This window comes from Corvus kubaryi, unplaced genomic scaffold (assembly GCF_017639235.1).
Source record: "Corvus kubaryi isolate FWS band 111438036 unplaced genomic scaffold, C.kubaryi_AGA036_p1.0 137, whole genome shotgun sequence".
In the NCBI taxonomy this organism is placed as follows: domain Eukaryota; kingdom Metazoa; phylum Chordata; class Aves; order Passeriformes; family Corvidae; genus Corvus; species Corvus kubaryi.
Window position 1 is genome coordinate 28713175 of NW_024580671.1, and position 25742 is coordinate 28738916.

Sequence of the window (25742 nt, forward strand, 5' to 3'; positions counted from 1 at the left end):
ACCTACAGCTCCCTTCACTACTGCAAGGCATAGTGCAGGTCTCAGCAGACCAAACCATTCTCATGGTAGTTAAATACTTCATGCTTCTGAAGTGACATCCTTTTGTAGCAGTAACAGAAGAGAACAGGAACTGTGCCACTTCCACAGGAATCATTATTTCTGTTATTTTGATGTTCACACTCTGGGGACCACACTCTCAATCTGTCCCTCAAAGTCCTGATTAATGCACCCTTTCACTCTCCTTCATTTACGAAGTGAAATGTACATCCAGAAACTCCCGAGAAGCATGGATGGTGCGAACAGAGCCTGAGGAACATGTCTGTGCACTGCAGCCCTGGCTGCCTGCCAGCCCTGGGCACGGGCGACCGCGCACAGAGGGGACACGGCCAAGGCTGTCATCCGAGAAGGAGAAACTGCGTTGCCCTAGTAACAAAGGTCTCCCAAAACTGTTGTCTACAGAAACTCGAGCTACATCTCCCCTGGCCAACCAATAATAGCCTGTATTAATTTAGATTCCAGGAGCGTTCAGAGGACAACGTCAGGTCTATCCCTTTACTCTCCTAAACACCACAGGGAAAGAAGAGGGTGCTGTCTTTACAAATTAAGGATTTAGAAATGCCCAGCTCCAAACAGTCAAACTGTCTTGTGCATATCTCCCAAGAAAAGCAGAAATAAAAGTTTGACATAAAGCAGAAGATGGCCATCTCTTCCTTTAACATAAGCCAGGCAACAGTCCCCCAGGCAGCTCAGCCAGTGGGGAAAGCTGCAAGTGCACCAGCACAGGGGGACTGCTGTGCCAGCAGCCTGCGGGAAACAGGCTCCCAGATGACTTCTCACTCTCCAGTAGATAGTTTTCAACAAAAACCTCCCAGCAGTGTCACCACGCAGTGACCCAGGTACCCTCCATGGGCTTGGAGTGTGATGCCAGTCCCTCCCAAGCAAAGACAGCTGACCACACCACCAAATCCACAGTTTCAGCATGGAAAGCAGGAAGAAGTGTTTTTAGCAGGTGTATAAAGCAGGTCTACATATCACAAGGGACCAGGAAAGAACACTCATTCTGCCTGCAAATGATTGTCTGCAGTATTTTAAAAAAAAAGCAACCCCCAAAAAGCACTGCAAATCCAATTCACTGTTCCACATACTTAAAAATGTGGTATCTGTAGGTAGAATGCTAGCCAGATACTATTTAATATTTAAAAATTATATGCAAAAGACCTTTAGAATATTCAAGTTCCCCTGGAAGGTACTGTAGTTTTCAGTAATGCGGATTTATTCAGAACTCTCCCTGGTACAAGATACACCAACAGCAACTAACAAATGAACAGTCACGTGCAAAATATTCTACATAACAGTTCTACGTTCATTCATAGTTTGAATTTCAGGTTAAGTGTATAGACTTAAAATATCTGCACACTGAATATATAGCTATTTAAAATAAACACATGAAGCTTCAGAATTTAATGCTTTTCTACTTGCACCTTACTGGATATCAACAATTAATCTGAAATATCCAAGATGACTGCAAGTTTAAACCCACTAACTACTAAGACACTTAAGTGTGCTTTCCCAATTAAAGACAAATTATATTTTAACTTTCTCACTTGTGTATGTCGCAACAAAATACTGAAGAAGACGCTAGAGGAGAATAGGCAGGTTCCTGTAAGAGTCTGCAGTTTATGGTTGCCTCTGGCTAGAGGATGGTTACGTATGCACAGATTAGATCAAATTATTATAATGCTTAGCAAATTCACCAAGCATTATGATGACTACAGCATCCTTACTAAGTGTAGTTCAAATAGCAGTGGCTGCCAAAACTATGCCCATTTTGAAAAATGGCTACTAAAGAAAAGTACATACAGCGTTAAATGTGGGACAGACTCTGGTTTGACACAGGTGTATAGTGAAGATCGCGTGTGACCGTGAGCTCTGAACGTTCATCTGCGTGCTGGCAGTGGTTCGAGACAAAGCTCCCAGCTTCAAGCACTGCATCATCTAGAAAAGAGACAAGAAGCACATTGCATCGCTTGCTGGTTAAAGCAAAAATGTTCCTGTGACACTCAACTGTTTTGGATTTATGACTAAAATTTCTCTCTTTGTTATGAATTCAGTTCCTACATGCCAAAAAAAAAGCACAAAGATTCTTAAATAAGCAAACTAAAAGTATTTTTTGTGATTTCTGCAAGAAAAATCTTAAATCTTTGTATGCCTCTCTTTACTTACTCTAGTAGTAACATAGCTATCTTCACTCACCTGTGGCAAAAAAAGTATGATTTTGTACTTTTTGTACCAAAAAAAAACAATACAGTAACATTCGTATTCAGATTTGCAACACACATGAACAGCAATTTATTCCACATCAGCCATAACGCCAAGCTTTTTTCTCAAAGGAAAATAATATATATAATAGCTGGGAGATCAGATTTACATACATGCCAAAATTCTCTCTCCCAGCAGAACTACATTATGAACAAAAGCCTGCTCCTAGCTTTAAATGAAAGCAGCATGCACTTAGTATCAAATATTTATCAGATTTAAGGCTACAGAAATTGAGAAAATAAAGTTTTAGCTAGGTTTTACACTTAAATTGCCCAGGAGACAGATACTAGCAAGCATGACCTCTATTTTTAACTGCTCATCAAAGCATACAGACATTTTTAGATTGTACTTGGCATGTTACAGAGTAATTTATTTTTAATTATCACCTCAGATTCTCCATTCACAGTTCGGGTTGTAACGCCCACTGTATAAATTCCTCCTGCTGAATCTTCATGTATTTTAATATTTGATTTTTTATTCTTTGCATCAATATCACGTGTGGTATCAAACAGATCAAGAATTTCTTCATTGTAAAGCTGAGGAGAAGAAAAAGACAAAATACTTATCACTTTCAGAAGGAATTCCTCCGATGACTAACAAATCTCTGCATGGCACATACCAAAAGTTGTAAAAATCCATATGTCTCAGATCCCAAAAAAGGATGGTGTGAAACATGCAAACTTCCAAGGACAATAGATGACAGAGCAGCTGCAAATTAAGGGACCTGCACAACTTCCTATTATGCCACCCAAAGATGCGGTAACTTCCTCCACATCTCCAGATCTGAGAGAAAATTCTTTGGTGGGACCAGGGAAGAGGAGGAATTTGGTGCCAGCAGAACAAGAGCAGCAGTGGTTTCTGCGGCAGGCACCTGCTGTCTTCAGATTTGACCTTGGGCTTTTCTTTTGTGGATTTAGTTGGCTGCACCCTTCTCCAAACACTTCCAACTCACTCCACTTGCTCTCCCTGCCACTACACCTTTCCTCATCTCCTCTCTCACACCTTCATAATTCTATGTCTCTCATTTAGATAAACTCTTCCTGTCCTGGAAGGAATTTGACATATAATAATAGCTTTTGTGCAAGCTGCCTCTTAAAGATACCAAGCAGCAGTCCAAAAATACTATGGCATGACTTCTTGAGCAGGGCTTTTGTATTCCATAAGAATGTTCTGAGTTTTATGACAAGTGTTTAGATCCAACTGAAGAAACCAGGGGGAAAAAAAACCAGGCAACCCACCCAGAAAAAACACTATCCCACTGGAAATCTCATGGCTCTAGTCTCTGCCTGTGTACATTGGAACATGTCAAGTGTCTTTAATTTAGTAAAGCTCAGTCCAGACTAATTCAATTCCTGATCAAAATCCCTAGGTAACAGTCAATGAACCACCACAACAGATCTGTATTCACACAAGGTACTTTCTCATAACACTGAAAGTAAGTGACTTTCTCCTCTCAAAAGCAAAAAATCATCCCTGAGAACAAAAAACTCAGCATTTGTGAATGTGATGCTTTTAATCCTTTACATATTAAAAAGGAGTTATATTTAATGATTAGGCATAAATATTCTAAGTAGGAATCTTCTTACTAATGTTTTACCTTGATAAGGTCAAACAACTGATGCCACAATTTAGAGCAGATCCTGATAAAGCACCTGCAATTGGATGGGACTGCGTATGCCTATCTTTTGAAAAAGCAGGAAAGCCAGGAGTTAAGGGAGGCAGACTGCAGCAAACTAAAGAAAGGCAAGAAAGTAGCAAACAGAAGTCACTGTTCCCAACGGTTATCCGGCTGTAAGACTCCAAAGTTACTCCAAAAACACAATCTTGCTTCAACTTGTCCAATGACTAAATTATTGCTATGCAATCCAGCTCTAATGGTAGATAGGATGGGAGGATGAGGATACTTTTTGATACAAGAATAGTGTGTAATATATAACTAATCAGAAAAAGCTCCTTCTGGGAAAGGCTCAGTAAAAGAAAAAAAAAATCTACCAACTAAAATGACATTTTCTTAAGGGAGTAATTATTATATACATCATTTAACCTTTCTTTAAATTAGATAAACACGACAGGTTTCAGTATGTATAGTTCAGCTGAAATACACCGTAATGGCTGCAATTCCTCATACCATTCTCACTGTAACATTTAATCACTGCCCCATATGTTGGGACTCAGTCACATTTGTAATGTTATGTCAAAAACCACAATAAATTGAAAAACCACACTGGTTACTGCTCCTTATGCTACTCATGTTGCAGCTGCCTAAGCAAAGCTGCAGCTCCCTGGTGTACAGAGCAGAGCATTCCCACAGCACGTGCTCAAGCCAACTCTCTCTAGGCAAATATTAGCCAGAGCAACAAAAAGTTCTGCATAAGGTTAACAGTGACAAACCTAGACCAATACAAAACTAATGCCAGCTTGTTAATCTTTAAAACAGTTATAGGAACCGATGACTTCAGCAGTAATAAAACCAACAGCTCTTCTCATGGGTAATATAAGAGTGGGGGGTTTCCACCCCCAAAGTAGATAAGATTGTACATACTGAAGTAAGCAAAACAGATTTACACCTGCTTTCCTAAAATTGATTCTTCGTCTCCGTGTGCCTAAAGCATCAGATTTTGCAGGTTGGTAGTAAATGTAAATATGTTACTGCCAAATCAATCAATTTAAAAAGCAGTTCCACAGTCAGGAGACAGTATAAAACCTGCAAGGCTTAAAGCAACAGCTGCTGCAGGTCGGGAAGATCACAGATATTATGGCCCCTTTACCAGTAACTGCGTCTACAAGAAAACACAAGGGAAGCAGTTTTGCCACAGTATTGACCAGGGTTTTTTCCTCTGGGTCTAAGAAAGAAGGGAACAGTGACACTGAAGACCAATCATAAACCAATGGGGATTGCAGAAAGAAGTATTTTCATGCTAGGTTTCTTCCTTGGTGAAAGAAAGCCTCCTGAACAGATTTTGAAAGCTAAAGACTATGGCAAAGTCACAAAAGCAGGCAAAGCATGGTCACTATTCAAAACCACAAAGTACAGTCACATTTTTTTTTTACAGTTTCTTCTTTTAAGGTTTTGTCAAGAATTGCAAACAGGCAAGAGAAACAGGCCCTACAGACAATGCATGCTGCAGAAAGGGATAAATTATGCACGTAACTACTTCTGTACTTCAAAATAGCACTATGAAGGGAAGTACTAAAATAATTGGAGTAAGATAAAAAGACTTTTTCATAAATTGAACAGCTGAAGCAAACTCCATAAATTTTCCTTTCAAAAACTTGAAGATTAATTCAAAACATCTTGTGAGGAAAATAAATTTAAAAGAAGCAACCAGAAAAAATATTTAATTGGTTTTCTAAAAAAAAAAAAAAAAACAAAACAAAAAAACCACAACTAAAAAAACCACAAAGTTACAGCCACAAATGTGGATCATATTTACCTCTAAGAACTGTGCATTCACTTTAAAATCTGGAGGTGGAAGTCCTTGTTTAATAGCACCTTGTTTTTTTTCTTCAATACATCTGAAAAGGTGTTTAACAGCCCGTGATATAATGCCTTGTTCCTCTTCTGTTATGTTGACATCAAATCCAGTGCCCATGGTGTATGTTTTGCCAGCACCTGTCTAATTTGAAAAAGGAGTAGTCACTAGAACATGTTAATAGTACCAAATCATCATAGAAATACAGTTTGTGAACACTACTGTTCACATCAATCTGCCATCTTTACAATATTAACACACACAACAACAGGTCACTTTGAAAATGGATAAACAGCAGAATTTGGACAAACTACTGTTTATCCAGGGATCCCATACCAGAAGGCAGAGACCAGTTCAATCTTTCATAACCATTTCTCTAGAAACTTTCCCTAACCAGCTTACATCAACCTTGAGCTATCACCTCTAGGTCAAAAGATGAGTTCATGTTTCCAACCAAGGCTGTTAATTAAAGCATATATTTTGGAGGTAAAAGCATCATTTGCAATTCTTTACTGAAGTAGATCAAATGACTCCCCTAATTAAGATGTCTGAATATCTCAGGTATTATATTCCCATTGTTCTCACTTTATACTGAAGAATACAAGCTGTATCTTCACTAGGAAGATAATTTAATTAAATGTGAAGTCCTATAGAAGACAAGGTAGTGTAGTGTTTTCACTTAATTAATGGGTCAAGTCTAAGACAAAGATAGGATCACAAAGCTGAACATAATCTGCTAAACTGGATCTGCAAACTGCTTTGTTTCACTGGGAATAGACTTCACCTGGCTAATTTGAGATGCAACACTTAACAGTGGTGAAATTCAGCATCCTAGGCCAAATTTGATGCAATCAACTCCTAGAGGAATATTCAGAAGACAGTAACACCTACTCTACACTGTGCTCAGCTTCGAGTGTGCCCAGTGTACCAAGAGGGTGTGTTGTCTATGAAAAGTTCTGACTTTGGAATCTGATGTCTACATTTTGCCCACAAGCAAACAATGTGGCCTGAAGTTCCCCAGGATCTATTTTTAAAAACCTCGTAGTTCCAAAAGCGTCTAAAAATGCAGTGGGTTGAAAAGTTGCTCAGAAAAGAATCTCAGTACAACCCATCTCTATATTTCAAGTGATTAAGTCAGTAATTTGTATTGCTGCTTTGAGGTGAATTCAGGAATTACAGACTGGTGCTATTTTCAGCATTACTATTAAATTCAGATCTACTACCTATATATAGTCTGTATTTCAACTGCCAGTCTACACAGAATCTATACAAACTCAACACTGTCCTACAGGTAACTCACTGAAAATAAACCCAAGATGCTAAAAACCAGATTCATGCATTCAGAAATTTAAGAGAAAAACCAGTTGCAAAAACCTGTTTATTCCAAAATAAATACTTTAAAATGAAATTGTAAGGCTTACCTGGCCATAAGCAAAGACAGTGGCATTATAGCCTTCAAAGCAACCTTCAATCAGCTTTTCTATACACTGTATATAGATCTCTTCTTGCTGCGAGTCAATGTTAAAGACATAATCAAAAGTGAAGGCCTTATCTTTTCCCAAGAACACTTGAGGTTCACCAGGTGTGACAGATGTACAAATATGGCATCCTTCAATCTTCTCTTTGGCTAACTGTGGTCTAATTCTGTTTTGGAAGAGATAAAAATAGCTATTAGAAGTTCTCATCATCAAAAGAGGAGGAGCACGCAAACAATACGAATAAGGGATGTGAGAATTCCTTAGTGACTGAAAAGTCAGGATTTTTCACCAAGCCAGAAGGTTTTTGGTTGTTTGAGCCACAGTACTGACTGTATCAGAACCCCAGCCATAAAACTGCTCATGCAAATGACATTATCTTTTCTGAAGGTTCACCGACTTCAAGCTGATGACCTGCCTAGAACTCTGAATGTTTCTGTATATATATTATGGATCACTAAAGAGTCACTTTTATACATTGTTTCAGATTTGCCAATCAAGCGTTCTAGTCTTATCAAACTTCTGCATGTTTCATTGTAAAAACAGTCATTTTACATTTTTTTACAAGCAGGTTAAGTGTGAAAAAAAATACAGGATAGTTTAAATAGCAATTTGGGAGCAAGGACCCACCAAAGCCAGTTGGTTAGAGCCTGGTGCTAATGATGCTGAGACTGTGGGTTCAGTTCTTGTATGGGCCATTCACTCAAGAGTTGGACTTGAAGATCCTTATGGTTCCCTACTAACTCAGAATATTCTGTGATATCATCTTAAATGAAAGCCTCCTTGCTGTGACAGCAATGACAGCAAGGAAAAAGCTCACATTTCTTCTTTCCTTTTGTCAGAAAACCAACTTTGCATAGTCAGAACACTTCTGTGAAATGTTTGGTTTCAGTGAAGAAGTATACATTCAGACAACAGGAAAAGAACAATATTTAACAAGTTCTAAAAGTAAGAGTGTCTCATTCCTCATTATTTCTCCTCTAAGACAGATTTCAGCTTTTATTTCAGTTTGTTGTTTCTTACAAAATACTTTGTAGAATATAGCTTGGACTTCTTATATTCTATCATTTTATTAATTCCTCTGCATTCTTAACACTCTTGCAGCCTCATCAAAATTGAATTCAGGTACTGGCTTCACAACTAATAATGACTACGGAAGTTTGTGATTCAACTGGTTTAATGATAACTATCAAGAAGAAAAGCTCTGGCCCACTTAACACATTGTTCCAGCTGAAACTAACTAATAATTCGTTTACAAAGCTACCTTTAAAAATATATATATTTCCAAGTTCACTAAGCAGCACCAAAAAAACCCCAAACCAAAATCCCAAAACAAACCCAAGCAAACAAAACCCACACCAAAACATGTGCAGTGTGCAGCTTAAAAGACATGACAAAGAAGGCTAATAAGTGATAAAACAGCAGCCGTACAGGTACATACAAACAAAATCATGGAATATTTTATCTAGATTCTCCATTTATATTAAAGTTCAGTATGGCTACTTTCAGTTACACGGTGTCAAAGATCTGTATGCACAGAGTATACTTAAAGGCACATATCTCATATTCCATGCTTTAAGGGCTACATGTATACTAGGGCTCTATTCAGAGTAGCTGTGATGCCTTGAAGCAAATTCCCCAACATCTTCACTTATCACATGTTGGTTTGGATCACAGAGCAGTTTCAGTGTGCACAATTTACACCCCCTTCAGAGGAAACAAAGCCAAAATGCTCAACTCCAAACACCCAAAACTTGTTCCAAAATCTAATGGGAACATAAGGGCCCAAAGCTACCTGCTGATCTACTCTGACTGTGCCAACACCTGCTGATAGAGAGAGAGCTTGTCTCCAACAACTGAGGGGACTGCTGCAGACTAATTATGTACACTTCAGATGAAGTTAGAAATATCCTGCTTAAAAAAAATACCAAAAAAAAAATCTCACAGAGCATGATGTATTTACTTCTCATTGCAGATTCTCAATTTTTCATCCGGGGATGTGCACTGTTGTCAGGAGTATTTTTCAGATTTTTCAGTCCGAGGGTTTCATTATATCCCACTGTATGACACTAGAGATTAACCTTAATTTATCTGTAAGGTTTTCTGCACATTAATTCCAGTATGGAAAATTCATTAACGATCAGGAGGTACCACCCTTGTCAGTGTTCCCTCTAGTGTAAAGTGACAATTAAGTAAACGTTTGAAAAATATCATTAAAGATTATATGATATACAAAACAGGCAACATAAATATTCTACAACTAGTATTTGCATTTAAGGACACAAAGTCTGTAATATAGGTCACATTTACTCTCTAATAACATCATAAGGGGTGTTTTTTCTTTAAATGAAATAAGAATGCTAAAAGTAACACAGGATTTACACAACTCCTTCAATAACAAGAGACTTGATCCACTTGTACCTGTGTTGACTAAACACAGAATCTGATAAATATGTACAGAAGCTTGTATTACATTTACTTTCTTCTAAATTAAGGAAATTTTGGTAATAAAATGGCTTTTATTTCTAGGTAGAGAAAGTCTTCAAAGAAAAATTAATCACATGCCTTTTCTAAAAGCATTCTACACAACAGGAAAGTTGAGCAAATAAAACACTGTAGCATGCTGTCTAAAACAATATTTAGAAAATGCCTACTCAGTAGGTTATTCTCCTGCCTTCTTTTACTGCTGTGAAGTCAGTCAGAGGGCAAGCTTCTTTTTCAGACTAAGCACTCTTATTCTTTCAGTAATCCAGTGCACACATTACAAAGGCCGTCAATTGTCCTTACAAGAATGAACTCTAAAGGCTAGTAAAGCTCCAGAGGTATGTCTCATTGTCTTCCAGCACAAAAAAGCCTAGGAAAGATCTTTTCTAGAAATCTAGATGGAAAACCCATTTTTGACATCAAGTAAGCTTTTGTGCATCCCAAAAACCCAACTTCCCCCCAGTTCTGAAAGGATTTTAGCATCAACCTGCAGGATGAAGTTGACAACTTTAAAAAGTTTTTCCTCATATGTTTTCATTCTATGCTTAAAAAAAAAAAAAATCAATTTTCTACACTGATGAACTGATGCAATTATGACAGGTGCCAAATAAATTTCTCCTTTCTACTACTAAGTAAAGGTTGAGTGACCATGAGAAGGAACAGTATGCATAAACTATGAATGATTTGCATGATAATTATTACAGTGATGACAGGATTGTAAAGTGAGTAGTTTCGATGTCGCCCAGCAGAGACTTCCCATGAGAATCCGCCAAGCCAGGTCCTGCCTTGCAGCCAGGCAGCACCTCCCAGAGCTGTGCTGCACAACAGCAAGCCCGTACAGATCAGCCCAGCATACCCAGCCCACAGCAAGACACCATGCCAGAGACCAGCTGAGCTGAAGGGTATCTGTGTCACTGCTAGCAGCTTGTTACCAGCTCAGTCACTTCCCCTGGGTTGTAACACAACGTTCAGAGATCCAGTAGTGGCGTCCTTCCTCCCTAACCTACCACTAAATCTGAAGGCAGTGCTAGGAGAAAAAGCAGCATTTCACCAGCACTTACGCAGCACAAAGGAAAAACAAAACAAGGCTCATCACAACATGGACGCTTCACGCCAAAGACAGACTCCCTTCTCATTCTGTCATTGGTCTCACACAATGTCCCACTCTGCTATGGAGTTGAGATGTTACAGAGACAGATCATGACTGCATCAGGTTTGAATGACATCTTCCCCCAAAAGAGATGTGCAGACAAGAAACATTCATCACCCAACCCAAAGTCTCCTCAAGGGATACTTCATGCTCTGAACTCTATACAGCTTTCTTGGTAAGTTTATCACAAAGCTAATGTGATGTCCTCAATGAGTAAGCAAGAGATGCCTCCCCTTCAACCTGATTTCTGGCCACTTAAACTGTGTGAGAGGATTACCAGAACCTCAAAATTCTCAGTCTTATTATTTACACTGTGTGATTTGGCGAATAAAAGTTCTCATGCAAGCCAGATTCTGCTCCAGCACTGCCTCTAGGAACATTTCATCCTCCTCCATCCCACACATGAATTGGAAAAGTGATTTTTTCCTTTCTGCTTACAGCCAAACATTTTCCACTCTCACATCTTAATGTGGTCACTTCTGTCAGCAAAGCAGGCAGCGCCCACACTTTAGAAATGTCAAAGAGTTCATTCTGGTCATCTCTCCTTGCCCAGCCTGCAGTCTGGCAGTCTGCCATTGAGATTTTTCTGCAGGACCTATTTGACTTCACCCATTTTGTCTTCTCCATGGCCCCACCTCACCTGTTTTTCAGGCTACTGTCTTAATTGCAGACAATCAGGTGTTTTCTACCTATTTTCAATCACATCTCCTCAGATGTGGCAACTTCCCAAAAAGCATTTTGCTTTACATCCTTCTCTCTCCTCCTCTCCAAAGCATTAACACATCTGATTGTTGTTTACAGCACCTCCAGGCCACACACATGAAACTTAATCCCCCAAATCTCTCGTGCCTCAGCACACTGGGACAAGTTGTCAAATTAGGGAGTGCTAAACCAGCCAGCGGTTGCACAGTAATGCACTGTATTGTATTAGAACTAATCCCTCAGTAGAACAGGGGCACAATGTGTCTACTAAAAGTACTGTCAGCTAGAACAGGCTCAGATAATACAGTTCAGGGAGTACAGTCATCATCAGGTCAATACTTTGGGTTATGCAAGACATCAGACATTACAGAATTGATTCCTGTTTAAACTAGATAATATCATAATATCTCTTTGAAAAGCACCCTGAGTTTACTTCTAGGGATGAAAAATTGTCCACTGATCTAAATATATATTATTTATATAAATAACCACATGGATGTATAAGGATATATATACACACACACATCCCTTTTCAGCTACTGAACAGTTTTACCTCTGTGCCTGTTTATTCAAGAACCTCTCCATTATTTAATTTTACCCCAGCAATCTCCAACCATCTATGATCACGCTACCCCTTAATCTCATTTTATATACTAAACAAGACCAATGATTTTTTAAATTTGCATCTCTATGAGAAGAACTATAAACTCTAACAAAGGGCAATAATCAAAGTGTTTACCATATGCCTTCTCAGCACCTCTACAGAATATCAATAAGCACACAAGAACTTCTAAGAGTGATCTAAAAAGGGCAAAGAATCAAATTATTCATGTTTTACAGAAAGAAAAGCAGAAAAAACTAACCAAAGGTTAATCTTTCAGACTGCAATGACTATCCAGAAGCTCTGTGTTGGAAAGAAAAGATTACTCTGAAGTCCTATGTAAGTTTATTTTTCATTAAAAAAGCTCCACGAAAAAAAGAGTTGTTTTCACCTTGCTCAGAAAAGCGTAAATTCAAACCACGTGCTGCACTGAGCAAGAAACAAGTTAACCTGTAAACTCGAGGCTCTCCAATACTTCTCTTACTACACTAACCCTATTAAATTTCACACAATTAAGTTTCACATGTGGGTATATGAAATATTAAATCCAGTAGCACCTAATAAAGTACTTAGTGAAGCCTAACAGGCAATATGAACTGGGAAACAGATAAAAACTGCCCAAAACTAGAAGAAAAGAAAACAGCTTCCTAATCTTACTTCAGCATCAGAATTCCCTCACCTTACTATTCCATTAAATTTACACTCATCAAACCACTCCCATTAAACTCCCTTCAGAGCAGGCAGGGAGCAAAGAAAGCTAAGCAGGTTTCATCTCAAAGACACCCGATACCTAGGCTTCCATAAACTTTTCAGTATTTTTGCTTGCACACATTGAAATCTTGCTCTGTGATTAGCAACACTTTCAAATGAGACTGCAAGTATAATGTCTGAATGCATTCATCTGAACTTCACCTCTCAATGAGCTTTAAGGATAGAAAAAGATCTGGCATATGACAAATTCCAGATTTATCTCCTGTTAACACAGCAAAAAGGGTGCAGGAACAAATCTTTAGGCTCGCACTAGCAACCATCACCTATAGACAGTTTCTGCACAGTAGTAGCACCACTAATGGTATAGCTCTGTATTACTGGTACCAATCACTGGCATTACATGTATGGCATCAAGATGGAAAAACGGACATGCAATTACAGACACAGAAATTACAGTCACCACACGAGACACAGCTCAGCAGCTGAGCTGTGGCAATTGGCCACCCAGCACATCTCCAAGTCTTTCCCCCACCATGGGTCAGCTCCCACCCTGGGAACCTGCTTGCCCTGCCAGGGGCCCAGGCACACACCAGCCAGGGCAAGGAGCACTACTTGCTGCAACTGGAACTCAATCGCTCTTACGTAAGATTTGCGCACCGCTCCCACCAGTGTTTCTCTAAAGCTGCCACGGTCTAGACTGAACCCAGTGCTGCCAGCAGGTGTGTGTGCACCCAGAAACCACAGAAGATAGGCAGAGTACAGGTGTTACTCAGTAAGGACTGTAGCAAAAGCTTAAGCAGGATCTACATGGTCCAGATTTTACTCCAAAGCCCTATTAAGATACTGATAAAAAGGTATCAGCATCCCTTCAAACCACGTGTAGCCATTAAATACGACCATTAAGCCTTAAACCACCCAGCAAAATCAGCCATTAACTTACAAAATGGGCATTCTATTCAAAAATATATGCAGAGAATATTTTGTTCCAGTGCTGCAGACTGTCACTTCCAGTTTGCATTTAATGAGAGAGCAACAAATGGAAAACTGGAATAAAATTAAATTGAGGAAATATTCCAATGCCATAATTCGATTTGTCCAGTTCTCCCATACGCTCAAACTCTACCTCTCCATCAATTTTTTTTTATTTTTACATACAAATTTAATTTCATGAAACAATTGCCCTTTTCAGTAGCTTGGGTCTGGTCAGCTCACACACCCATTAGTTGTTCATGCTGGAGACGACATTGGCAGTACCAGGCTGAGGCAGTTCCACAGGCTGCTGCTCTCCCTTGCTGCCTGAAGAACCGTACAATAGCTGTATCTCCAGGCAGCCACCACGGCCAGGACATAGTTTAGCAGTGTGATTTCAGATTAATTCTTGTGCAATTCTGTAACAGCCTAGCAGGCTGTGCAACACAGATGGCATCCTCACACTGGCAGGCACAGCCCCGCGCTTTTGCTAAGAAAAGAAAACACAGAGGGGAAACACCCGGGCCTACTCTCACGTAATTCCTACTGCTCCACATGCTTCCTTCATCACACCACCCCCACAGGAGGGCTAGCAGATCCTCCAGCAGATCTAGAAGACCTCCAACATCTTTCCTGATAACATGAATGAATGCATTCACACAAACCTTCGTGTGGTTTCTTGTGGACTAATTTACTCTCTAGTGAGCAAAAAAACCCACAACTTTTGAGAAAAATATGACTTTTGAAAAAGAGAGAACTGTATTGCAGGATTTGTACTGGCCTTGATTATTTCTAGTTCAAGACAAGGTCATCTCTGATGGAAAAGCAGCACTACCATAAGCTTCCACATGCCTGCCAAGCACAGGACTGGCACATCTCCAAATCCAAGTGCAGTTTGAGGAGAACTAAACAGAAGTGCCTTTTCCAAAGGCAAACATATTTTTTTTAATTGTCCTACTGTGATACTTGCCTTGGTTTTCTTAACATCTATCGTTATATGTATCACCCCTCTCAGAAAGGTAGAGAAGAGATAATAACACAGTATCTTAGATAAAATGAGATGTAAGCAAATGCAGCAAAGTGTAACTTATGAACTAAGACATGAAGTATTTATGCTTTATGAGTAAGAAATGAAACAAGGAGTTAGACCTTCCTAAAGGTAAAACTCCAAATTAATTTCATACCATATAGGAATGCAGGCACACCTGTGTCATCCAATGAAGTGGCAGAATAGAGACCTCAGTTACAGCAATCACAGGTCAAACATGCTTTGGTGCTGAAAGGGTCAAATGCACTCTGGTGATGAAAGGGACTACAGTCACCAGATCTCCATGTACCTGATCAGCCTGAAGCAACTGCCTCTCCCCATCAGGGAGCATGAACAAGTCGTTTTTGAGTAAGAAGCAAAAATAGGTATTTCTGCTGCACAGTGAAACACAGTGCTCAGCTGTACTACTAGTGTGATCAGCATTAGCTCAAGGTCTTTACACCACACTGTATGGAACATGTGGACATACACTGAAATAATCAGGTCACTCATTAGCTACCTCTCCTTTAAGGATTAACTCTGAAAATACAATCCCTGAGAATCTGTATCACCTTTAAAATAAAAAAAAAAAGCAACTTCAGAAGGTGCTAATTCATTTCAGTTTTTATTTGAGAGGTAGCTTCCAGTCTTAGAAAGCTCTATGCACACTTTCAGCTTTTCATCTGCTTATACTGCACTTGTGGACACCACCTCACAGTTGGCAGAACAGCAGAGACATCCCAAATACTTGGTTCAGACATGAACAACAGGTTTCTTCCCCAGGTGGTCTGGGAACCTAACATTTCCAAAAGGCTGGTCAGAAATCAAAGAAATGTCTTCTGAACCAACACAAGAAATGCACAACCAAGGCAAACTGTAACCAATTTACCACAAGGAAGCAGAACCACTGTGGCTATGGGTTTGGATAGCTGCTCCATGTCACTAAAATTGTAGTTTACCAGAGGGTTCAACCAGTCTGCAATCTGATGGCTGTGCTCCACATATATACCAACTCCAATATCCACAAAGCAAATTAAGGACAGGACTGCCTTAAACTGCCTATTAAATCTGTCCCTCTTACAATGACTGTACTTGATTATTGTAAGTTAAAGGTTTCTATTGAAAACTATGTTTTAGCTTTTATGACTCAAGCTCGTGCACAGAAGTATGAAACACCATCTTCGTTTCACTGGTGGTGTTTCACATCGATCACTAGTACTAACAATAATGAAGACCAGTATAGATTACTATTATGAAAAATTTATGGCAATAGTACCCCATTATTACAACATTTATAGAACATAGAGGTCAATTCAAGAGAAAAGGGAAAAGAAAGGTCTTTTGGTGTGCCCCCAGATCAGTGTCTACAACTATGGCTCTCATGGATACAAAGAGGCCAAGGAAGGCAGCAAGTATATCCTTCTGAGCATAAGGATTCATGAAGAAAGCAACTCTACATACAAAAGAAAGAGAATGACAACCTATATTTCTTTTGCAAATTATGGAGGTTTTTTTTTCCTCCAAAATATAGCTTTAGCATGAAACTCAGCAGCCTTCATCATTCCTGCTCTGGGGCACACAGCTGTAAGGAGTGGCTGAGTCACACTGCTGGTACAGCTTACCAGAGCCCGGTACTAATTATGTAACAAGGGCAGCGTCAGGAAAAGGAATACACTTCCTGTAGCAACTTTCTGCTGTATGACTGAATGCTTAACAGAGCTTACATGTGCAAAACAAATACCATTATAAGTAACTTCAGATGAGAAAAAAAAGAAATTTAAGGAAGCCTTTTTGAAGTGCACAGCCCAGCAGCCTAGTATCCCTGAGCCAGGATAACAAGGGCTGCCAGTATCTTAGAGACACTGTTGCCAGAAATTTTAGTGTCAGAATTCAGCTCACAAAGTAATGTACTGTGAAAAGTAATATGGTGAATATAGGCTATCCAACTACCCAAACCACCGTAGTCACTGCTGCTTTACCAAACTACAGAATAACATTTATTTAGGTCCAACGGGGAAAAGGTGAAAGAACTAAAAACAAAACAAACAAAAACCTAAACAAAGCCAAAAAATCCAACAACAAACATCCACAACACCACCAAACAACACCAAACCACAAAAGCACTGAGTACCTCCAAACTTAAATTCAGTCACATTTAGAGTTCAGGGATTTTGAGATAATTCCAGTACCTCTCATATGCCAGTGACCAATCAGCCCAACACACCCAAATACACTAAGCCTGCAAAAAGCACATCAGTCAACAAAAACGTGGTTGGTGTCAACCCTTTTTAGAAAGCACACTCGTAACTAATGTTTAACTACCAGAGTCAATCTTCACTAAAAGCACCATTTTGTGAGACAGCTGGTTTCAAAAACATTTGCCCAGCAGCATCATTGTATCAACAAATGACCCAATAATGCCCACATAAAGGCGCAGAAATGACAGGGGATTTCTGGTTCAAAAGTTAAAAACTCCTTCTTGCAGAGCAATAACATTATTTTTTCACACACTCGCAAAAAGATTTATCTGCAAAGTCAAATGAATAACTTTAAAACACAATTATTTAATGCAATTAAGTGAAATATTTTAAGAATAAGTACATGCATTCGGGAACTTCCTCACATTACAACTTATCCTGGATTTCTTAAAGGCGATGGTAAGTACCACAAATATATTCAGAAATAAGCAAACAAAACAATGTTTCTTCACTACAGAAAAATGATTTCTTGAATAGCGCAAAAAAACTGATGTAATGCAAGATTATCCAGATGACCAAAAAACTGTCAGTCATGCCAACACTATGCTTCATTCAATTTCTTCCTCTTCAGTTATATGTCTGTTCTAGAAGTTCACTACTTCTTTCAAACAGCCTAGTTTTTAAAAATAGGTACTCTGATATTTTTAAACAAAGTTTAAAGGCTTTGCTATATCTGCAGCAAAGAACTCTTAATTATTGCCTCTCTTACCCAGATTTCCCTTTCCTTTTTAAACACCCACACATATTCACTTATGCTCCCAGCTTACAATACAGAAATCACTACATGTTCATGCCAAGATTACTGTAGTTCTGAAAATTGTTTTAATTTCTTTCCCCTCAATACAGAAACCTTATCTTCCCAGTTGTATATTCTCAAGTTCAGGGCAGCTGGTTGCTTTACGTCTCTGAGCCACAAGTCCAACAATTACATTTCACTAACTCAAAACAAACTTACCAACATACCTACAGGTAAAGCTACAAGCCACTTCATAAGTAATTACAGTTAAATAATAAAAAGAACAGGAGGGTCAGGTCAGTTTAAAAAAATCACAAGTTGTCATAAATCATTACTGAAATGACTGCTTAGCTAACACTACTAAAATAACCATAGACTTCACCATGGGACAAGACAGCTAAAAACAGTGTTTCAATAATCTGCTCTGAATAGTGCCTTCACCCTGTTAATTTTCAAATCAATATTCCTGGAACAAAAACCACTGTATGACTTTTCTGCCACGCCTTAAAAAAAAAAAAAGTCTACACAAAAAACCACGTTGTATCCATAACACCCGATACACCAAGTTCCAAAGCAAACTGCAAAAAATTTCTTCATATTTATTGTTGACTGTTTCTAATGAACAGAAGTTGCTCTGTTTCAAAACAGAAGGTAGACTGTTCAAGCAGCAACTGAAAGCTCTGAGCTGGTAAATCCTAACTCTGGAGTAAGGAAAAATAACCCACTTACTTTATTTACTACTGTTTGTTTTCAAACTTGCAAAGCAGAGAGGAACAGTGTTATCCAACTTCTTTCATGTCTGGATGTCAATCCACAAATTTAATTCTTTCCTTCATGTCTATTCATTCCATTTGCAAGGCTGCAAAATCATCCACATCAGCAGCAACAACATCAGAGAGAATTCTTCCATCCTTCCATTCCTATGTGCCAACACCGTATTCAGCTGCATTCTAAATGTGACCACCTTGCTGCTCTTTCTTGGCTCAAAAAGAAAGCTTTAAAATTTTATTTAAAATCAGGACAGTTCAGGAAACTATGCTAAAAAATTTATTAGGTAGCATTTTCCCCACACTGAGCCATGCTCCAAATGGATTGCTCAGTACAGTGCTGGATGCTCTTTCTCTGAAAGCGTGTCAGGCAAATATAAATTGACAGTCCCCAAGCCCTCCCCCACCTTTCCTCCATTTTTCAGTCCCCACTTAAGCCGAGAAGTTTGCAAGTCTCTTGGTACTGATTCTAAACAACACTCTCCATGGAGTTTCAACCAGGTGCAAAACTTGGGTTATCTACAGGCCATGATCTTTTGCTTGGCTAAATGCAGGCTGACTTTCAGATGTGGTAGAGAGGGGACAGGAAAAGAAATTGTTAGCAAGAGAGTATTTAGCATTTCTGTGGAATACCAGTGGAAACCTGAAATAACTGGAGCTTAAGTAACACAAGAAGGAAAAAAAATTGGATTTATCACAGTTGACTGGCAAAGTAAGTTTGGAGTTGGTACTGCTATATCAGGGCCTCATTCAACATCATCTGTGCAAGAAATCCACTGGAATCTGGAACCTCACAGGAAAGCCAGTTCCCACACAAAAATTCACATCCCAAAGCTAGAAGAAAGAGAGCTCTCCACTGCAGCAACACTTGCACGAAGGGTTGAGCTGCTGCCCTTTCACATGCTCAGACTTTCGTTGAGTCCAGAAGGGCTTGTATGACACTACACAAACACTGACTACAATATCCAATATGTCACTGGAGATTTTAACCTAACAGGAAGAGAATACTACCTCATCAGGAAAGCATGGGCTGATTTCATATTTTTCACTTTTGATAATATATAAAATAGAAAAGGCTGAATGATTTTGTAACAGTTTAGCTTCCACTCCAAGGCACGTAGGAGCTTCTTGTTGGCTAGGCTAAACAAATTCAGTGTGGAAATCATTGTGGAAATACAGTCATTCTCCTGGTTTAATTGCTACTGGCATGACCTTGCTGCATTAGCAAGCTTACAGTTTGGAATTACCACTAGTATTAATACTGGTACATTTCACCAAAATTTTAGCTCCAGGACAGAGCACATCCATAAAACAAGTGCAATCTGGTCACACACCACAATGTAAACTGACAGCTGCACAAGACTCATGGCACACACTCTGAAAAAAGTCTATAAACTACTAACTACTTCCTAGCTACTTTAAACAACCATTATCTATGCTGGCCTAACAGCAAGGCTAAGCACTTTCTGCTTCATGTCCTAGCTGTAGGCTTAATTTTTCATTAGGGCTCAGGTTCCCTGATAAGATTACAAATCCAACCAGAAATCCAAAACTATTAATGCAAAGTCACTTCACAAAAACAAACAACCACAAAAAAAAAATCATACAGCAGGGTAGCTCACACAAATTGAAAGCAACTATCTCCATTTTACATCACAGACCTGGGAGGCTCTGACTCCATTTCTGGAACAGTTCTCTGCCGTGTGCAGCTGCTGGCCTGGGCACTGCCCTGCCAGTCTCCCTCAGCTCCAGTGCACACAAAGCAGCAACACCTGATCCTGGATCATTTCTGTCTGCTGAATGCTTGGCCACAGCTCCTTGGGGACATAAGGTAAAGTTTGTCCTGACAAGCTTCTTCAAGGTCAAAATCTTTTTTTTTTTGCCTTGACTCAATTAAATCAGCTCTTCTTGGCAACTAATACTTCTAAATCAGGCATTTCCCAGCTGCTCTCAGAAATCATCAATGCAAATCACTTGTGGTTTGTCTGCATCAGAGATCCTAGTCCCTCATACACTGGAGGGAGCACAGGTGCTTTCACATTAAATATTCAAATATTACCTGTTTCAAATTGCCTTACAAATTTAAGCTTATTGTAACTGTTTTGCTGTAGTCCTGATCTGTAAACCAACTGAGATGGTTACAGACCCTGCCACAAAATTTGTGACCAAGCATCTCATTCCTCCAAGCACTTAACATCAGACAAGAGAAGAGCTCCTTTGGCTTAAATGAGACCTAAGAGGACAGCGCATGGAGGGAGTACACACAAGGTTTTCCAAGAGCTAAGAAGGAACTTGACCAGGAAATGGAAAACCATGAGTTCACACAAAATAATGTGTTAATGGCATACTGCTAGTGCCTCAAGGCCAGGGAGAGTATTACACTAAGGCTTACATAAAGGTTTCATAATGGGTCACACATTTATTAAAAGCTACAGACAGATATATCTCTATAATAATCCACAACTTTACAGCTGTTTCAGACAGTTTTCCTCACCAGCACCATGAACCCAGAAGACTGGGTATTAGCACAAGCTACAAACTCTGCATTCCCAATTGCTATGAACCAGGCAGCTGCCTCCCACATCTCTGACTTCCACTCCATGGCTGCACTCAGCTTCAACCACTTAACTACCCCTGCTCTTACAGCAAACTCAAAAATAAAAAAAAAGAAAAAAGAAAAAACATCATTCCACAGTACAAAGCTCTAGCATTTTGGCCAATCTTGTTTCCACTTAAAAGAATTTTTCTTAGCACTACAGACATTAGAGGGATGGGGAAAAGAGGTACAAGGCTGTTTCCTCCAGCATATGCTAAGGTACCAGATATCTAGAGAGAAAAATGGGATATTTAGATAAAACTTGTTAACCAACTGGTGTTCTACAGAAATTGTCAGCAAGTATTAAAAAAGTCTTTAAAGGGTGTCAGTAGACCAATATTTTTTTTCCCTGGAATTTCCAGATTTCTCCAGAACAGGTACTTAAAATTTTTTCTAAGACAGTCTGCTTTTACAATTTCTGTGTCAAAGAGAAAAAACTCTGTGCTGTTTAAAATTTTAATATTTTGCTACATCATGCTATCCAAACTGTTAATTGCATGTTTTAAGTGATTTCACCACTGAATCTGAAGAAAGGCTAAGGCAAGAAAGATAGCAAAGAAGGCTCTTCCAGATTTTTAAAAATATTGTAAAATAAAATACTCTCAGGGTTGGGTTTTTTTGTTATTGTCTGTTTAGAGGTTTTCTTTTTTTTAAGAAACATGACAGCTAGGCATATAGTATGACCTTAAGATCCTCCCAAGGAAGGTTTGTTTCCTCCCTGGTTTCAACTATAGACTTTGACTGTCCATGCCTTATCACTTGACTTTTGTTTACACAGAAATACAGAACTCTGTCATCAAATGAAGTGCAACTGTAATGCAGCCCTTACGTAAGCCCCATCACATGAATAATTAGCAAGGCATAGAAAACTACAAATAGCTTATTTCCCAACTCTACTTACCATTACAGTTAACCGTTTCTAGACCACTGAACTAATAATCAGTGGCTGAAGAATGGGAACAAGATGAATTGAAACTCCAAGTGAGCAACATTCAGGACAGGGAGCAGGATTACCTAGCACACACAAAAGGAGAGGATTTCTTTGACTTGACATTTGAGGCCAGGACTGGTTTCACTTCAAATACAATCATGTTTTTAACTGAGCACAGAATTAGATTCTCAGTCAAATCCAGTTGACCAGTGTTACCCAGTATGTCAGTGTGTAAATTTTTTATCCATTCTGATACTTAATCTCTTGTGTCTTTCCGATACTACCCATCACCATCCTAATCTAGAGGTATCACAGAGTTTTCAGTTCAGAAAAACAAGATTTCAGCCCTCTGTTCCCTGGCAGCCATTAAGTTGTTTATCTCCAATCTGCAGTAGCGGTGTTGGCAGAGGGGTCTTGCAACAGCAGCAAAAATGGAGCAACACAAAGACTCAGCAGCTGAAAAATAGTCCAGCAGTGACACTCCACCTAAAACTTGCTGACAGAGTAGAAACTGCTTCAGTACCTCTACCAATTCTTGCTGGGACTTTAAAATAAAACAAAAAACAAGCAAACAAAAAAAACCCACACCACAATGAAATCTGATATGTGTAGTCCTCTGTTACCTACCTTAGCTAACAATTTAAACAAACCAGACCAAGACTCAACTGCAAAAAAATAGGACCAAAAAATAGCTTTTCCTTTTTAAAAGAAAAAGCCCTATACCCCACAAGAGAGGTCCTTGTGTAATCTGTAGTTCTCCTCTAATTTTTGCATCAGTCACAAGCACACTGAGCTGAGCAAGTCAAGTACGCAATGGTACATAGTAAGGACATCCAGAAAGACTCACGCATTAGAAGAAAAAAATTTCTGCCTGTCCTTGAACCTTTCAGACTTCACAATGTAACTGGAAAGTCCATGGCTCTACACCCTCTTGGCATCCCCACCTAGCTGTGGAGAACTAAAGGGAGAGCTTGGAATGTCCATTTCTTTTGAAAACTAAACTCTTCAGCTATTCCAAAGTAACTGAATATATACCATACCATTGTGCTCCCATTGTACCTAGATCAATAAGCAATCTCCCCAGCACTGAATGAATACTCAGAAGATGGGGTCATTGTTAGTCCAACACCAGACCTGACCCCATAAACAGCAGTGGACATCCAACTCTTTGTGTATCAACCCTGTACTGAAGAAAAATACCTAAAACAAGTCACACAGATTATTTAATTATTTCCAAACTTGGAAGTGAAGTGCCCAGTGTCCCCTAACCAGGCATTAGCTCACCCTGGCACACAGGAGCAAGGACCCATGTAACGTCTATGGCATCACCCACCCTGACAAGTGGTAGTATATCCAGAGGATTCCCAGTACTGGTCACAGCTGCAGCAGAGAGAGACCTCTGGAACACAAAAGTATCTCTTACATTTTATTTTTTATTATCAGAATGGAAAAATAACATGATGCCAACTCAAGTTACTTGTGAGCAAAGGAAAGGACCTCTCACACACATCTGCTGTGCTGGAGTGACCATCCCCCACCACACCAAGGAGGGGGCAAAACAGGATAGCAATTATCATTACAGCAGTGCAGTACACAACAAGCATTCTGCCCCACTGGATATTCCCTGACAGACATATAGCCTTGAACAAAAGAAATTTTCTTAAGGTGAAAACTGCATCTATAAATTATAGAATATGCCTATAAAAGGAGCAGTTAGTTGCCCTGCTAGACTACAATTAGCCATATTTCCTTGACATATGTGATAAAATTTGGAAGTCAGTAGCATTTCCTAGCTACACTCTGAGAAATCAAAAGCATATAAATTCAAGAGATGCAGATATGAGCTTTGAAGCCTTTTATTCAGTCTACCAATACATTCCTCTGTTTTAAACAGATTGAACTTCAACCAGACAACTCTTACGCATACTAGGCAGATATCCAGCAATACAAACCAAACTGAATGTGAACTTTACCCAGTGCTCCACATACATTTTATGAATACACAAATCTAAAGAAACAAATCAAGTTAAAAAAACCATTTTTCATACACAAGACAAAAACTGATAATGGACAAATTATAATTAATTTCCAAATAGCCATAAGAAACCATTCCAAGGTAACCAATGCTTTGGGTTGTATTCACAAGAATATCACACGCTTCATGCGATAAACCACTGACTATTGTACACCTTTCCTTCTGCCATACAGAAGATATTGTCTGAACAAGCAAGAAGAACTGAAAGAATGAAACATGAACTGTCACAGCAGGGGACAGGGAAAAAGATTATTCTATGAGATGGCCGAGGACAGCACATCTGAAAAGCAAAGAAACATTAAACAATGATGGAGGTTAATTATTCTTATTAGTCAGCTCAGTCAAAATAATAAGTAAGCTTAAACTGCGGCAGAAACATATATTCCTGCTGGGAAAAAAAGATAGACTGTTATTCCAAACTGAATCACACTCCAAATGCTTTCACAGCAGCAGTATCACATTTACCATGAAATAGTCTTCAAAAGAGGTAGGGGAGGGTCATATGAGGAGAACATATAGACTTTACACAGAAAGAGTATAGAAACCATGCAACAAACAAAAGCCTCTAGTACTTTTCCCTGTGTATGCTTACAACACATTATCTCCTAATAGCAGCCCTATCACCAGCACCATTGGATGGCTGTCAGTCCCCCAAGAATCTGCTCTATCATATTCAGAATTCAACTGGATAAGAGGCTGCACCCCCTTTGCTGAAGGTGTCCCCCAAATCTCACCTTTCCAACAGATCATAGGCACAGAGCTCTTCAGCATCTTCTTGGCTGCCAGGCCTTGTCTGCTGTCTTTCAATGCAGAAGAGAAGATTACAAAGACAAAAGGCCCAAGCTCCTTTCTGAGGTTCACATTGGGGACACAAGAGGCATTGATCATAAAACAAAGCAAGAGATTTCTCCAATTGGCATAAGGAAGAAATCTGACCATCAAAAATTAGACCAGTCAAGTACTGGTTGCCCAGAGACACTGAGGAATCTCTATGTCAGAGGTTTTTCCTAGACCTAACTTTAGACAGAGCCTTGCGAAACCTCACCTGAATTTAGTTTTGACACTGCTTTGAGGGGAAGGTTGGATCAGATGACCTCCTGAGGTCCCCTCAAACTTGGATTAACCTAAGCTCACCCTTCCAAATCAGTAAAGCTTTATCATTCATGTGGACATTGTCACACCTCTGTGAACACATTCTGACATTTGAATGGGATCATTCAGTTGTGCTGAATTCAGGTCCTGGCCACCCTACATGCAGCTTCACAGAATTACAGACAATTGGGGTGGAAAAAAAAAACCTGGGAATGTCACAGTTTATTCATCCGCTCTACCTTTCTGGACCAAAGTACTGTCAATTAATCCAAAATCTTCCTGGCAGTTACCAGTCTGAACTGTTTTGAAAAGTCTCCTGTATGGATAATTTCACATCCCCACAGACAAAGCACAGGTTTATTTCACTCCTTAGTCTCTTCATTCCACAACATCCATCCTTACAATGGAAAAATATT

At 39.2% G+C, this 25742-nt stretch overlaps 1 protein-coding gene across 9 annotated transcripts in view; it reads right to left on the bottom strand.

The window, feature by feature from the left end:
• Positions 1-25742, bottom strand: part of KIF21A (kinesin family member 21A) — an 88402-nt gene that overhangs the window by 52113 nt on the left and 10547 nt on the right. For all 9 annotated transcript variants that reach the window (XM_042018298.1, XM_042018302.1, XM_042018301.1 and 6 more), the window contains exons 2-5: positions 7214-7436; positions 5754-5936; positions 2706-2855; positions 1861-1995 (exon numbers count right to left, since the gene is read on the bottom strand). In XM_042018298.1, coding sequence (XP_041874232.1) covers positions 1861-1995; positions 2706-2855; positions 5754-5936; positions 7214-7436 — 691 coding nt within the window. The remainder of the gene's footprint in view (positions 1-1860; positions 1996-2705; positions 2856-5753; positions 5937-7213; positions 7437-25742) is intronic.